General features: G+C 33.4%; 1 protein-coding gene across 4 annotated transcripts in view; it reads right to left on the reverse strand.

Annotated features, from left to right (window-relative positions):
* The window catches only part of NBEA (neurobeachin), a 694,224-nt gene that overhangs the window by 374,879 nt on the left and 301,516 nt on the right, over positions 1-17,829 (reverse strand). For all 4 annotated transcript variants that reach the window (XM_078070461.1, XM_078070460.1, XM_078070459.1 and 1 more), the window contains one exon: positions 7,169-7,296. In XM_078070461.1, the coding sequence (XP_077926587.1) occupies positions 7,169-7,296 (128 nt within the window). The remainder of the gene's footprint in view (positions 1-7,168; positions 7,297-17,829) is intronic.

Here is a 17,829-nt window from a genome sequence, read left to right on the forward strand (position 1 = left end):
TTAACTCTTCTTTTCCTATATAAATTATTTTGATGAAACCAAGACATTTGTAGTGCAGAATTTCCACCAGTGTTAATTTTGATGACGGAATTCTCATGGCACAGTTTAACATGTTGGATATATAGAATCAATCAGATTCAGCTTTAATTAATTAATTAATTAATTAGGTCAGCCAGTTAGTCTTGATGAGTGATAGTGTTTTCTTCATCTGGTTGTCTATTTGTCTCTCCTTCTGTGATGTTAGCAGCAATTGATGCTATGATCTATTAATTCCTGAGGGGATGCTAAATGTTAATGATCTAACCCAAATATCCATCACTTATCAGATATATTTATATTTCTAGAAAAAGAAGATTACCCTCATTAATGATTTGATAACACAAATGATATAACTTACAAAGGAATAACAGGATAAATATTTCCCTTTATTGATCAGTTTTTAAAATAATGAGTTGGTTCCCTACATTCTAAATTCAACCAAGTCATTTTAAAAATCATTCTTATGACTTACAGATTTAAACACATCCATGCATTTTGATGCTTTGGAGTTATTAACTTACTGTTACTCAAAATGCCCCCATCTTTGGCCAATAAGAGTGTCTTCAAGTTAGCTCCTGAGCCTTTTTGACAGTGTTTGATATCTTCCTTGGTTTTGGTATCACTAAATGTTGCAGGCAAATCATGAGCACTTACTGTTCTAGCCTTGAAATTACCCATTTCTCCAAGAAACTGCTTTCTTTCATTGGCAAATGATATTTCAAGACTACAATTTGGACTCCAAACATCCTCACTGCTACTAACTTGGGTCTTTGTTCCTAGGCGAAACAGTACACAGGACTAGAGTACATATGTGAGTGTGAGTGTTTATGTGTGTGTGTGCACATAAAAATTTAGCTTTTATAATGTCCCATTCAAATTCAAAACTAAATGATTTGCTTAAACTGTATTTTATATCTGGATTTCCTTTATTTAATGAGAATCTTGATTTTTAAGATAAAATAATTAGAATATCAATAATTACTAATTGTTTTATAAAAACATTATGCAACAGCTTTATAAAAACATCAATAATGCCACTACAAATATAATTATTGTCCTTCTACTTTTTTCAGTTTTCATAGCATATAGTCATTATATATCACATTCTCTCTCATATAACTAAATGGTTAGTTCTCCAAAATAGTTATTTGGAGCTTAGTGGTTATCATGAGATCCCTCTTCTGTTTGTTTTCATATAATTTTCAAAAATATGATAACCTACTTTCTGAGAACTATCAGCACTGTGTTCATAACCCATTTTTATGTGGACTTTCTCTTTGTCTCTCTTGCCCTTCTGTTGCTCAATTTGGATTCTATTCATAGTAGTTTCTTCTCAATGTGGGGCTTTGTCTTGGGAGAACTTTAGTTGGTTAATTACTCATGGCGCCTAGATGGCTCAGCCCCTTCCAGCCTTACCATGGAACCCTTGGACTCATCTGCTATTATAGTGTGCAAAAGCCTTCCCTATTTTAGGGGTTCTCAATTTGGCCCTCTGGGTTTACCAATGAGTACTTGTAGACTAGTTTCCTCAGATGCCACCTTGTTTCCCACCACTTTCTCCCTGGCCTCTGCTAATCCATGTGTTATCTTGTAGCTCTTGCATCTCAACCCAGTCATATTTTGGAGTATCAGTGGGATACCTTGTCACCTAGTTTGGTTGTAACTGTTCATTTTTTGTTGCTGTAGTTATTGTTTCAACATCTATTGTTCTGTTTTTCATGGAGGAATTCAGGGTTATTTAAAAAAGTATGCCACTCATTACCATCTATACTGAATCTGCCATGTACATTTTTTTTGTATTATTGCCATTTTAAAATAACTTCTGAAAATACATTTCAATCTATAATTTTTGAATCAAAATAAAGATATGTAAGTTTTTCTAATTATGTGGCCATATTTTTACTATGAATGATCCAAGGGTCAACTGGGCTTCTTGATTAGGGTCATTCTTTTTATAATAACATTTTAATGATGTTCTCTTTTGGTTGAGTGGAAATTCCATGCTATTATAAAAAAAATGCTAGTCTTGGAAACTTAAATATTCTTGAGTATTGTATGACTTTAATAAAACATTTATTAATGTCACCAAAAGTGTAACAGACACTTTAGTATAACATTTCCTGCACTGCGACCATCCCTTTCTAATATGTTTAACTTATACATATAGCTTCTAAACTTATATATATAGCTTCTAAAAGAGGCAGCCTATATATTACACCCAACTTCACCCCTCCCATCTACCCCAATCTTAGCTGATTGTAACTGAGGTAGACACCAGACCCAAGGCTGAGCCACTCAGATCCTCTCTTCTATATAGTGACTATAGTCAACTGATGAAAAACATTTACATTAAAAGCACATTTGGAGTCAGAGTGGGGTACTATACTGGGCCAGGTTCCAATGACTAAAAAAGTGAAGTTAATCGGGGAAAGAAGTGAAAAATTGAGTTGATACACAGAGAGAAGCAAATATGGAAGGCTATAAAGTTGCTCTGAGAGTCAAAGGGAGCAGCCTTGGTACTGACTCTCCTCTCCCATTTCAAGGTTGCCTGACGTCTACCTATTTTTCATTTCCTGACTTTGGATGCTATAAGACTTTCTGCTGTATCTGCATCATAATTAAGTTACCTTTAATACTCTTGTGAGTTCTCAACCTAACATAAATAATGCTCACAGAATATAAATAGTGATTTCTCAGGGCCACTCTGCTATTGTGGAATAAGACAGAGTAAAGGACACTAGGCTAACACACACACACACACACACACACACACACACAGCCCCCCCACACACCCCTAAACGTTTTCTCTTCTAATTAACTTAGGTGACTACTGATTCTTTATTACTAATGATAACTATAGGCTCACTGTAGTTCTTAGGACTCCTCAATCTACAACTGAACCTCTGAAGTGCATCCTCCATTGCTGCAGCAAACCAAATAAATATAACCATTGGACCAAAGGTTGTTTTGTCATCTTGGGCTGGTGGATTTTGATACTTGCATACATACTGACTCTAATTTTTATGCATTAGTTTGCAAATTTAAAACCTAGAATTTTCTTAGAGAAAGTTCACTAAGCTCCAAATAACTACTGTCTCCAAAAATCCTTAATTATTGCCAAGAGAAAACACACATACACCAACGGTACCGTTAATGAGTGACCTTAAAAGGTATGAACTACATTGAGTACTCTAGAATCATATAATAGTAATTTAACACAGGATGACTAATAAAAGTGATAGACAAATTAAGAAAATGAAACAACACTATTTTAGCTATTTTAAAGGACATAGACAATACAAAGTATCAGTGATTATTTTATAAAAAAAACTACATGAATACAAGTGTAAATTAAGAACAAATGAATATAAAACAACAAGTAAAGATGCCATTCAAATGCACTTTATGTTTACTTGAAATTAAGAATAATTGCCTTCTCTTTTCATAGGACATAAAATACCTTCACTTATCTAAATCCAGCTTTGTTCCTACCATTTAGATAAAACATGATGAAGTCAAAGCAATGGGATTTATTCATCATAAGCACTATTTTTAAATATTCAATGGCTAGCATAAAGATATATTTATCATGTAAATTTCCTGAGTCCTTTATAATAGTTTGACAGTTTTTCTTCTCAGAGGAGAGGAATAATGTTTCAAATGAGAAAAAGGAGGGAAATGGAAGAGAGGAAAAAAGAATGATCAAGAATACATGTTCAAGAATGAGAACATGAAAGGACATGTATTTCCAGAGGCTGGGGTGGAGAGCAAGAATAGACCTTGGATGAGCACAGCAGCCAGCTCACGGGTGTGGATGACTGATCAGTACTGGGAATTCTTACCACAGAACACAACATTTTACCTGTCTTACCACCTTATTTTCAAAACTTACCTCTACCAATATTAGTAACAAAAATAATGTTCTAGTCAAGTATAAGGAAAAAATACTGAATATTATGTACCAAAATAAGCTAGGCAATACAATATAAACAATAAGATATTTCCTATTTATAAGTGATGAATAATTTTATCAAAATTGTATAAATAAAATGGCACAAGATCACATAAGAGAAGACATTAATTAGACTTAAGGAATCTGAAACAGGATTCAAAGGATGAGAATAATTTGGGGGAGAGAAAAAAGGAAAAATATCGAATGTAGAAGAAGAGTTATACAAAAACAAGGAAATGTAATAACGTGTGACTTGTTTTCATGTTTAATTAATGTCTTCTATAAAAGAGGACAGAAACTAGTTGAGTCTGAAAAGCAAAGTTATAACTAAATTGTGAGGGATACAGAATGTTGTTCTGTTACAGATGTTCCTAGATTTTTGGATTGTATTGATTGGCAGAAATTTGGAGGACATACTGTAAGTGTGTCAACTTTCTATTTAAAAAATACAACTTAAAATCTAAAATTTTGCCATTTACTATCATCATTTTATTATGTAAAATACTTTTAACGCAAAAAAGGGATATGAACATTACATCCACATAGTTTTAAAAATGGTATATATTAAACTCTTTGGATGCAGAAAAGTTACAACATAAAATTGTATTCTGCCAGATGAACACAAAGAGAACTTTCAATATATAACATGTTCCAATGTTTCATTTCTAGCATAGTCACTTTTTCTAAAAATCCAAGAGGTGTGTTCTTCATACCCTTTCAACTCAATTCAGAATATTTTAGGTAACCTTAGGGAAGCCCAAGAAAAACAGCTCTCAATTCCTACCCAGCCTTTTCTCCTACCTTCTCACTGCAGTGCTGGGAAGAAATAAGAAAGAGTCCAGATGCCTGGTCATAGAAAATTCTGGAAAGGGGCTATCTGTGTGGGGTGGGGTCTTGCTTGACCAACACAGACAGTTAAAAGTTATCTCACAGTAATTCCTTAGAGCTTCACATTGTCACAAACTGTCACTGAGGAACCAGGAACGTGGGTCTTATAACTTAAAATAATTCCTTCTTTGCTTTGGCTGCTGGAAAACTTAGTGTTGATCTGTGTCCCAGTTTTAATAACACTACAAGGACCCAATACTAACATTTCTAAATTTATTCTCTGTTTATTTTAGCATGTCTTGGACCACTATTTATATATTTCTCATATGAATTTGTCAAATCATTTTAGAAAAAAATATATATATAAATACAGAAAAAATAAGGGACTTTTAGTGAATGAGGAAATATTTAAGATTTATTTTTTCAGTAATGTTTATTAATTTTTTTCTTATGGTAAAGTAACACGTTAGGGGGTCATTGCACTAAATATTCTCTCAGTCTAGAACGCTTTTCTAGTAAGCTGTATGACTCACCTCCTTTCAGTCTTTGCTTAAATGTAATTTTTATCATTGGTCTATTTAAAATTATAGAGCATGTTAGAAGATGGTAAATACTATGTTAAAGGGTAAGTTCAACACAGCACTTCCGGGATTCTAAAAATGGCAGAGTTGGGTTGCAGTTTTAAAGAGGGTGACTTATTAAGTAAACCACAACCCGACCCTGCCATTTTTAGAATCCCAAACCCCTGTGTTGGACTTATCCTTTAACATAGCATTTACCATCTTCTAACATGGTCTATAATTTATTTATTATGTTCAATACTTATCTAAATGTCCTCTCCTTGCTAGAATATAAGCTCCACAAGGCAGGGATTTTTTTTTTTTAACTAAGGTTGGTTGCTTTTTTTTTTTTTTCCTTTTATAAAGTACAGTTGACACACAGTGCTACATTAGTTTCAGGTGCACGACATAGTGATTGGACAACTTTATATGTTATGCTCTGCTCATCACAAATGTAGCTTCCAACGGTCACTGTACAATGCTATTATAATACTACTCACCATATTCCCTGTGCTGTAACCTTTCATCCCCCTGACTTACTCCTTCCATAACTAGAAGCCTGTCTGCCATTCCCCTTCACCCATTTTGCCCATCTCCATCCCCCTCTCTTCTGGCCACCACCATTTTGTTCTTTGTATTTATGGGTCTGTTTCTGCTTTTGTTTTTTCATTTGTTTCCTTTTTTAGATTCCACATCTTTGTCTGTTATAAACTAATACATTCCAAGTACCTAAGAAAATGCTTGGCCTTGAACAAGAACTCAGTGTTTTTAAAAAAAAAAATGAATAGCTCACCTGTGTGTCACTGTTCTAAGAACTTTATATGCATTATATAATTTAATCTTCACAAGAACCCTGGGAGGGAGGTGCTATCATTAACTATATTTTATAGAAAGAACATAAGTTACAAAATGCCTAAATAATTCACAAAGATCAGAGAGCTAAGAAAGTAGTAAACAAAGATTTAAACCCAGTCAGGTTATTAACAATTACTGTCTCACCTAATAGAAACAGATTTCATAAAAGCAGCTGAGACAATGAGAGAACAATCACAGGAAAACGACAGTAAATAGAAAGTGAAAAGCAAAAAAATATACATAAGCTGCTAAATTCAAGGAATAGTACCTAAAGCCATTATTTATTCACAGGATCATCTAGATATGGATTACCCCTTTCTGAAGTTCTTGAATATTTATAAAACAAACTTTTTAAAGAAATAAGGTTTCAGATAACCATATTTTTAAAAGCTGCTCTCCTAATACTGGTGCATTAATTAAATCTTCATAATAATTTATCTGCTTTCCCTTCTCATTCCATTTAAGCTGCTGTTGAGTAAAAGACAATAGCTTTGTCAATTCCAGGTTAAGTACTTCTTTACATTTTCTCAGTTAAGAATTTTCATATTACAAGTATTATGTGAATAAGGAAATCACTTACAGAAGCATGGCTCTTAGAGTTAAAAGGAAATTTTAGAGCATATTGCTTAGTAAACACACCAACCTAATGAAGGATATACTGCAGCCCTGGTAGACTAGGATTTTCAGAGCCAGAGCCTCCTAGTCCAACACTTTTTCAAAGTTCTCCATTCTGTTATTAGCATTGACTGTGAAAACATGTTATTTTTCAAAATGAGTAAGAAGAAAGCATGTATGAATATCTTATTAGAATTTGTGGCAGCAATGTCTTTATATTCTTTTGGCAATAAATATTCCTCCAGAAGTACAATTTATATCATGAGTAATAGATACATTATAGGAAACTAAAAATAATTAGAATAGAGAGAAATCATACCTTCTATCAATAGCTCTTGTCCATGACTGCCAAGAAGTGTACGAGATAGGAATGGGGCAAAGTCTACAAAAATTTCACGAAGAAGAGGAGCAACTTTTTCTAAAGCTCTTTCAAGTTTTGCAGTGATGCTGTTGAAATTAAGACATAAAGACTAGTAAATATAATTCAATACAAAAAGTCAAATAAAGTTTACTTCTAAATTAAAATCTTGAAAAATCATAAAAGTACAATTCTAACTCATGGAATAGTAACAGCTTCAGTAGAAGGGACACCCTGTAGAGTTTCACATCAGTCATAAGGCTAACTCTGAAGACTGCTGCTAAAGTAGAATGACCAGGGATGCCTGGGTGGCTCAGTTGGTTAATCCCAGGACTCTAGATTCTGTCTCAGGTCATGATCTCAGGGTCATGAGATCAAGCCCTGCCTGTGCTCAGCAGGGAGTACACGTGAGATTCCCTCTCTTCTCCCTCTGCCCCACCCCGCCATGCTCTCTCTCTAAAATGAGTAAATAAATCTTTAAAAAAAGGTAGAATGACTGTTCTGTGAAAGGCAACTGGGATTCTATAACCTGCAAGGGACACAGACTCTGCTCCTAGCTCTATGTCTTCCATGACTATCTTTCTATCTATGAAAGAAAATTGTTTTGAACACCTACTACATGGATCATTGTGTCAGTCACAAAGAATTAACCTGTACTCTCTAGAGTTGCCTAAAAATTCTCTGAAAAGCTGGACAAATAAAGGAATAACTAGAATTCACTGTAATACAATTAAATTGCTATGCTTAAATAGGCATTTTCCATTTCATAAGCCCACTTACTATTATTTACCAATTCCTGCATTATTATTTATATTAGTTCACTCTTAAATTTTAAGTTATATGGCCTCATGTAAGCACTATTTGACATTCTTGAAAATACTTCAAGTAGTATATGTAAAAACAAAATCGGGGTAAAGAATAATTCTGCTCAAGCAAATAAATAATCTGGTAACATCTAATTATCTCTCTTAGATATAAATGCTTTGAATTAAGACTGTGTGAACTGGAATGCTGGTTCTCTCTTATGCTACCTAGGTGAGCTTGGGGCATTAGACTTCCTTTGCCTACAAAATGAAAATGACCATAGTGCCTACTGGTGAGGATTAAATGCAATAAGTCACATAGAATGCAGAGAAAAGTACCCAGCACACAGTGAGAGGTCAATAATGGCAGCTCTTACAATATAATAGCTACTTTGAATATAACAAAACTATATTTACTCTTACAAAATGTAGCTCTGATTAAAAAAACCAAAATCAATATAATAATATAATGTTAGAGGACTACACACTGTTCTACACAGAAGACATGTACAGCAAAAATTAAAAAATGCTTCAAAATAATAAAAGTTCTGCCACAAAGCTAAGTAACATTTTGCTATATGTGAGGAAAATATAAATGACAAAAAAGTAATTAATCATTGAATAATTTTTAAATATATTACTAATATTTAAAACTAAAGTACTGCATTGTTAAGTGATTAAATAGGGGTGAGGGAATAATCTAGGATTCCTTCTTTCCTAACTTGGAAACAGCATGATCTGAATCATTTGTGCACTCAAAGCCTCACCATTAGTACTTCTATCTGATTTTGTCTCCTCTTATGTGGGTCAACAGCTTTAGGGAAAGAAGTCAGAGAGGAAACTGGTGTGAGCACTTCCACAAACTTTAAAGAGAATATTCTAGACGAACAACTTTGGGCAAGAAAAAGGGAGCTGAGTGGGGCTTTGAAGACATGTTGAAGATACAGAGAATTCTCAATATTCTCCCCTACTCTGTTATTCCTGAACTAAGTAAGCACCTTCTTTAATTTTTTTTTATTATTATGTTCAATTAGCCAATATATAGTACATCACTAGTTTTTGAGGTAGTGGTGATAAGCACCTTCTTTAACCAATGGTTCTCAAATTTTCGTGTAGATCAGAATCATCTATAATGCTGTTTAAACAGACTCCTAGAACCCCATCCCCATAACTTCTGATTCAGCAGGTCTAGGTGTACTGTGAGAATTTGCACTTCTAACAAATTCTCAGGTGGTTTGCTACTGCTGATCCAGGAAACACACTTTGAAAATAACTGTTTTAATGAGAGTATTTACTACTACTAAATTGTAATAAAACAGCAAAGGGAAGGCTACCTGAAGTCATAAAATAATCATAATAAGCTATCTCTGACTCTTAGTGAATAAAGACAGAACTCCTTTTTTTTTAATATCTATTAATTAATTCATTCCTTCTAATCTCCAGGATCATGTCCCATAACTTCCCAGCTAAAGTAATCCCCTCCTCTAAAGAAAGATGAGCAAGAATGCTAAGAGCAAGCCTATGAACAGGGGAAAAATCTAGATGTTATTGTTTCTGTACCTGAATTCTGAGTGAAGCATGAATATTTTTATTTAAGATTAATTAATGAGAGTGAAATTACCTAAGAAATTTTTTAGATGTATAAAGGTTCACATCATAGTTATACTATTGTAATATACTATTATCTAATAAAATTCAGGAAAATTTTTCCCCAGTTTATGACTTTTTTCCATAATTTATGGGTTTATGTATGATTTGGAGGCTTCAGAACTGCAACAGTACTGTTCTAGGGTTACATATCAAATAGAAACTTCAATTAATTTAATCAACTAATCACGTAAGTGTGTATGTGTACATGTGTATTAATTACCTTGACTTAAGGGTAAGGGATAAAAACAGACATTTCTCAATGAGTGAATCCCTACAATAGTATTTTAAGAAGCAACTATTTTCTTATAAAACTCAATAGAATATTAAACGATGCTCTTACATATCATTCAGTAATCATAATTTTAATATTCTAATGGGGAACAAACAATGTAACATTTTCCCCAGCAAGAGATCAAAGGCTTTAAGTACAGCAAATCATCATCAAATACTACTGCCAGATTTCTCTATCAAACAACAGCCTATTCTTTTTTGTTGCTGTTGTTGTTTTTCTAATTTTTATTTTATTTAAAAAAATTTTAATTCCAGTAGAGTTAACGTGCAGTGTTGAATTAGTTTCAGGTGTACAATATAGTGATTCAACTATTCTATACATTATTCAGTGCTCATCATGATAACTGTACCCTTAATTCCCATCTCTATTTCACCCTTCCCCCCATCCCCTTCCCCTCTGGTAACCATCAGTTTGTTCTCTATAGTTAAAAGTCCGCTTTTTTGTTTTGTTTCTTTTTTCCTTTGTTCATTTGTTTTGTTTCTTAAATTCCACATATGAGTGAAATTGTATGGTATTTCTCTTTCTCTGACTGACTTATTTCACTGAGCATTATACCCTCCAGGTCTACCCATGTTGTTGGCAAACAACAGCCTATTCTAAGTGGAAAAGTTTCACCATCACTTTTCTACAGTGAAGGAAATGGACAGGTTTTTGTTGTTGCTGTCATTAATATTTATAGATTCCACACAGTGTATTTTAAAGGAAAGTAAACATCGGATAAGAGTACGTGATCTTCATCTTTACACAATTTAAATTCTCAAAGAACATGATATAAATGTAGATCTCAAGCTTAATACCCTCCTCTATCACCAGGCAAAGAAGCACCAATTACAAAAAAAAAAAAAAAAATACTGGTATTTCAATTCTCATCTGAGAGAAGGGCACAATGTAAAACTCCCTTTTCTCAAGATATACCTGAAAATTTATGTTAACATGTAAAAAATAAATAAATAAAACACTTTAACACAAGAGAACTCCTTAGCCTTATGTCCTATGAAAATAAATGAATTATTCTCTTCATTTTGAATATAATTTTTTTAAATAGCACATGTAATAACTACCAGAAAACAAGGTTCTTTGGCAAATTATTTTGTAATAAAAATTAGCATATTTTACTTGATTTAGGGAAAAGAGTAAGTAATAATTTTTCAGTTTTATTTGAAAGCTTATTTTCATTTATTCAAGTATAAGATATTTTATGCACAAAAAAATTTGAAGGTACAGTACACAGGTAATTTGCCCTACATAGTATTGAGTGAGATTCATAATCTCAACACTCTAGCAACTTCTTAGTATTTAGGAAAGTTCTTGGGCCCTAAATTTTCCAATTCCAGGCTGAAATGCATTCTCTCAAGTTTCTCATTCCCCTCTCCCTACTCAATTTTTTTTTCATTCCCTTCAGTCACATTAATGATGCTTATGATGTTATTTTGACATTGGCTATTTTTCTTGATAGTTAAAAGTGCAAATTCTTTTAAGAAAGAGAATTACCGATTTCCATGACAAAAACTACTGTTGCAAGTTGGGTAATTTATCAACCACTCTCACAAATTCTCCAACAATAAAAACAAAATATTCAAAGAAGATAATAATGCTTTAGATGAAATTTAAATTTAAAGTGTTAATGCCTGGGTTAAAATTTAAATTTAAAACACAAGAGTTTTAATATTATGGTTTTAAAAATCACAATTACGTATTGGCTTTTACTTATATTAAGAAAATCTCATTTACAGAGATTTACAGTTTTAAGAAATTTTATGAATAAAGATAGATAGAAAAAAATGTATGGAAAAAATGTATGAAAACCCATGGTTGCAATTATTCTCAAATCTTGCCAAATATAACTGACCTCAGGACATATCAAAGGCCAAGGAGATTATTAATAAATTAATCAGCAGAAAAAAGTAAGATTTTTGTCTCATTTTCTAAATTAATCTCCTCATAAATGTTTCACTACAAAGTATTGATTATTTTCAAATGTTATATCCTTAAGAACTCTAGAAAAACACAATAATTTTACTTTCATTTAGGACACTGCTTATGTTGTGAGTCCTATTTTAATAAACTCCTTTACACTTGTGCCACTTAATGAAGTTATAATTCTTACTTTTGGTTTTAGTATTTTGTATTCTCCTAGGTCCTTAGCATGTCATAAATATAATAAAACTTAATACTTTAATTTGATACATTTAAGTTCTTAAGTTTCTTCATTTCTTAAATCATATAAAATGGTTATATATAACAATAAAATCTAGAATGAAAATAATTACGTAACTTTAAGCAATGTACATAAAAGACAGCTCAGTTATAAAGGAAATTATTACACTAGTGAATTCCACAACAGATTTCATTAATCAAATGTTCCTGGGTAAATTAGGAAATACATGCATAAGTAAGTGAAGTGATTTGCTTAAGTAAACTTAGATAAAAAGAAAAGATTAGGAGAATATTAATGACAGCAAAACTATAAATTGTAAAGTTAAATTCTTATTTGGCTACATACTATGACTAGGAAATGACAAACAGTGACTTAAAATATTTTGTTTAGCTTTCACTAAGTTTCTAATGTGAAATATATATATATATTTAAGAGAGACCAAGCACGAGCAGAGGGGAGAGGCAGAGCGAGAGGGAGAGAGAATCTTAAGCAGTTCCATGCTTAGCGTGGAGCCCGAACAGGGGCTCGATCTCATGACCTGAGATCATAACCTGAGCTGAATCAAGAGTCAAGAGTCGCACACTCAACCAACTGAGCCACCCAGGCATCCCTGAAATATAATTTAACAGATTAGATAGCTGATGAGTAAATGCATCCTGAATCTGAGATTCTGGAATCCTATGACATACTGTTGAACAGTTTTTCTCAACTATAACTTTTTATGGTTACACTAATCAAAACATGAAGCTGAAAAAAATTCTTGCTTACCTAACTTCCTCATGATCTTTTAAATAAAAAACTGACATTTTCTCTTTGTTCTTTTTTAAAAGAATCACATATATTTTCAAGTGCATGAATACAGGTGAAGAAAATAGATGAACTTACAGCAGACTAAGAAATGAAACCTAAATAGAATTCTTTTGCATGTAAGAAGTTTACTCTATATGGTAAACTAAATTCCAAATACACACTTTTCAAGTTTTAGGAAATGTAATGCTGGAATGTCTTTAGATAAGTATAAAAGCTTTTTATGAAGTGTATGTTGGGAAATTGTTAATTAGATGTGTTTTAGACAGAAAGAAAACAAACAAACTGAAATGGAAAAATTCCTCCTTTCTAGTCAACTAGTCAAATAAAATATAAAAATTAACTATAAAGTCAGGATATAAGGATATATGTCATTTAACTGAGACAGAATAACAGACTTAGTGATATAAAGAGTAAGGCTAATTGTATTTCAAACAGGTGATATAAAAGTTGAAATAATAAAACTTTTCCTAGTAAATAACAAATGTAATATGTGATAAAAACTATTTTAACATGGTAGGTATGGTGGTGTACCGAGATCCCCCTTTAGGATAGAGACCCTTGGTTCTCACGAGATCTTAGGAGGACTGCTGGGTAGTGGTTCATAGTTAAATCCCTCCCCAAGAAGGGTCCTGTCTTGCCAGAAGTTAAGTCACCTTACCAGGAACACTCTGCATTCAAACACCAGTGAAGGAAGAGATAGAAAGGCCCAGTTCCCTTGATTCAGTTGAGGATACGTCAGGGCCTTTCCAGTTTTAGAGTTTTCCCACAGAATGGCCTACAGCTTCCCTTACAATTGCATCACTTTTCCTTGGACCAATCTTTCTATCTCACTTCCTTATAGGTGATGTGATTGAGAACATTCTCCAATAAACTGCCTGTATACAGTGTTCTGAGAATATATTTCCTGGGGTTGTAGTCTGTTGATGAGTGTTTTTAGTATAGTACTTGGTTCACATGATATTTTTTGAAAATACAAATTGAAAAATCATGAGTTAGGAATTCAGACTTCAAAAAAAAAAAATAGAGAACTTCCATTTAAGATGCAGAAAGCTAGAAATGGTCACCCCTACACTAATCACAAGAAGAAGACAGATAATCTACAGAATTATAACGCTGCTAGGACCCATCAGAGAGCTGAGGTTGCAGGGCAACCAACTAGCCTTGAAATCTGAAGAAAGACAGACAAGAAGGAATGAAGAGACAAGGAGACAAGATAGGAATGAAGAACTTGCTTCACTGGGGCAGAACGGAGGAGGAAGAAACAATGGGTACCACATAAACTGGTAAGAAGAAATCAGCTAATGCTTTTAATAAATTGCTCAAGTCCAAGTGTAAGCTAATGTGAGAGAATAAAATCTTCAGAGCTGCAAGCACAAGGGGAGTTTGCAGTAATTTGCAGGCTCTTCTCCACAAACCTCACCATTACTCATGAGAGAGACTGGGGGCAGCATGGAGAACTGAGAAACTTCCTTCACTGCTGCAGGCTAAGGGAGGGGAACAGTGACTGTTGCAGAAAAGACACAAAGCCCTGCCTGCTCCTTCTTCCCCATAACCTCTATGGAACAAAGGCCTTCTACATCTTAGAAAAGGACAGCAAACCCTGTCACTTCCAGGGTACCAGAGAGAGTCTTTTGCAGCTGGAGAAAGGGAACAGAAAAATCTCTATTCTGAGGGAGGGCAGAAAACATCCTGAGTCCTAATAATCAGAGATTCTCCAACCACTTGGAAATGGGCAGGATCAGTGGAAAATATGACTTCCAAGACTGAGGGCAATACCTGCCTAAAACCAAGTTTGAATCAAAACAATAGGAAACAACTCCATGTCCACCGAACACTGGGCTTGCAAGTACCCAATAGCAAATAACAGCAGACTACTATTGTAAAAGGCGGCACAGTGCAGAGAACCTCATTAAAATGTTTGATTAAAGGAAATCCTAAAAATCAGGGTAGAATAGGGAACACTGAGTTAAACATCTGACAAACCAACCCCTAGATAAAGACAAGGTACAAGTAGAAGAATTTAAGGCATGTGGTGCACTGAGAGTAACTAAAACAAGAAGACACAAACCTAGCTCAACTCCTGGGTAGAATGACTTAACCTACAACATTAAAGGCCCAGCATAAGAGGCAAGCCCATTTCCAGAATAAATACCATGAATTTCAGTTATTACTATCCTCTATATAATGACCAGCTTTCAACCAAAACGTGTAAGACATACAAAGAAGATAAACTGACAAAGTCAGAATCACAAACTGATAGAATGAGAATCACAGATAAACCATGTTTTAGAACTATCAAAGAATTTAAAATAACTATGATTAACATATTAAGAGTTAATTAATAGTTAAAAAGATAAGTCCACATGCATAAACAGATGGGGAATTTTAGCACAAAGTAAAAAACTGTAAAAAAGAAACAATGCTAGAAATAAAAAATATAGTAAAAGAGATAATAATGCCTTCAATAGGCTTATCAATAGACTCAATAAAGTTAAGGAAGAATAAATGAATTTGAAGTTAGGTCAATAAAAACAGGCATGTTGAAACAAAAAAAGAATAAAAGAATATGTATATAATGACAGAGAGGGAGAGAGAGAAAAGAGTGTGTTTGCAAGTGCACTTAAGAACTATGGAAGAGTATCAAATAGTCTTACATAAATGTCATTAAAATCCCAGAAGTAGAAATGTGGTATGTCAAATAATGGTTGCCCAAAGGTCCCTAAAGCATAATCCCTGGAATTTGTGAGTAGGCTATGTGATATGGCAAAAGGGACTCTAAAAGTGAAATTCACATTTTGAACACTAACACAGGGAGATTATCCTGGATTATGTAGGTGGGCCCGGTGTAATCACATGAGCCCTAAAAAGCAGAAAACTCTCTCAGTGGAGTCAGAGAGATATAGCAGAAGAGAAAGGCATAAAAGCTATTATCACAGAAGGGGAAGCCAGAGAAGTCCCAAGTGTGAGGAGAATATGATACATTGTCACTGGTCCTGAATGTAGGGGTCATATGCAAGGACTAGAAAAAGGCCTCTAGGAGCTGAGGGCAGTCCCGGAATGACAACCAGCAAATAAACAGAACCATCATTCTATAGCTGCCTGGCACTGAATTCTGCCAACAATCTGAATGAACCTGGTTTACTTCCAAACCCCCAATAAGGAATGCAGCCCTGCAAACACTGGGATTTTAGCCCGGTGTGACCTGTTGGACTTTTAACCTATAGAACTATGACGTAATAAATTAGTATTGTTTTAAGCTGCTAAATTTGTGGCAATTTATTATGGTAGCAATAAAAAACTAATAGAAGGACAGAGAGAAAATGGGGAAGAAGTATGTTAAGAGATAATGAGTAAGAATTTTCCAAAAATGATAAAGTTCCTCAAACCATGGTTGTAAGAAGCTCAGAAAACAAGTAGAACAAAAATTAATTAATAACCAATATTTGACATAATAAACTACTGAAACCTAAATATAAAGAGAAAATTTGAAGAAGGCTATTGGAGAATAAAGATTAATTACACAAAGAGGAACAAGGTAAGAATGACATTCTCACTAGAAAGTAGGCAGGCCAGAAGACAGTGGCTATTTCAAATCCATTTAAAAAAATATCAGCCCACAATGCTATACTTCGCCAAAAAAAAAAAAACAAAACCCAAAATCTTTCAAAAATGAAGGTAAGTAACTTTTCCAAAGAAACAAAAACTAAGAGAATTCATATATTTGACTTGCACTACATGAACTTTTAGAAGACGCTCTTCAAGTATAAGGAAAGTAATATCTGACATAAACTTATATCTATACAGACAAATTAAGAGTGCTGGAAATGACAATTGAGAGTAAATATAATATTCATTTAGTCTTAATTGCTCTAAAGATACTGGACATTACAGAGCAAAAAATAGTGATGTGCTGTTTCTTAAAAAGACACATGGAAGTAAAACATGACAACATTAATACAAAGGATGAGAAAGAGTAATTAAGAGTAAACCATTATAAGAATCTTATACTACACATGAAACAGTATAACACTATTAAAGACTATAATAATTTAAAGATTTATATTGTAAACTCTAGGGCAATTCTGAAAATGTTTTAAAGATAAATAAACAATAAGCCAATATTGGAGAGAAAATGAAATGATACAAAAAATACTCTTTCAATCCAACAGAAGGCATAGGAAGAAAAAGAAAGTAAAAGATGAAAAATAACAGTTTTTAGAAAACAAGTGGCAAGCTGATAATATTAATGCAACCATATCAATAATAACATTAAATGTAAATTCTATAGAAACATCAATTAAAGTACACATTGTCAAATTGATTAAAAAAAATAAAAGCTGGGTCCACCGACACACTAAGAAAACCCTGCTTTAAAAATAAAATTATAGGGGCACCTGGGTGGCTCAGTCGGTTAAGCATATGCCTTTGGCTCAGGTTATGATCCCAGGGTCCTGGGATTGAGCCCCACGTCGGGCTCTCTGTTCAGAGAGGAGCCTGCTTCTCCCTCTGCCTCTGCCTGCCTCTCTGCCTACTTGTGCTCTCTTTCTCTCTCTGTCAAATAAATAAATAAAATCTTTAAAAAATATATATAAAATTATAGATAAGTTTAAAGAAAAGGTAGGAAAGAGAATTGTCATTAAAACCCTAATATGAAGAGAGCCAGAGAAAGGAACTGAAGAGGTTTTTATTGGAGGACATATTAGAATTTACATTATACTTGACTAATTTTTTTTTATAACTTGAAGATTACAAGAAAATCAAATTTCTCCATGATGTAATTAAGGGACAAAATAAATGGATATGACATAATCTAGTTGAAAGTAGTGATTAAAAAGAAAAACTAAGGCATTTCAATGTTTATACTCAATTTAATATAGGATAATAAACAAACTAGCTCTAGAGACATAAT

The sequence above is a fragment of the Halichoerus grypus genome, chromosome 4 (genome assembly GCF_964656455.1).
Source record: "Halichoerus grypus chromosome 4, mHalGry1.hap1.1, whole genome shotgun sequence".
Taxonomy (NCBI): Eukaryota; Metazoa; Chordata; class Mammalia; order Carnivora; family Phocidae; genus Halichoerus; species Halichoerus grypus.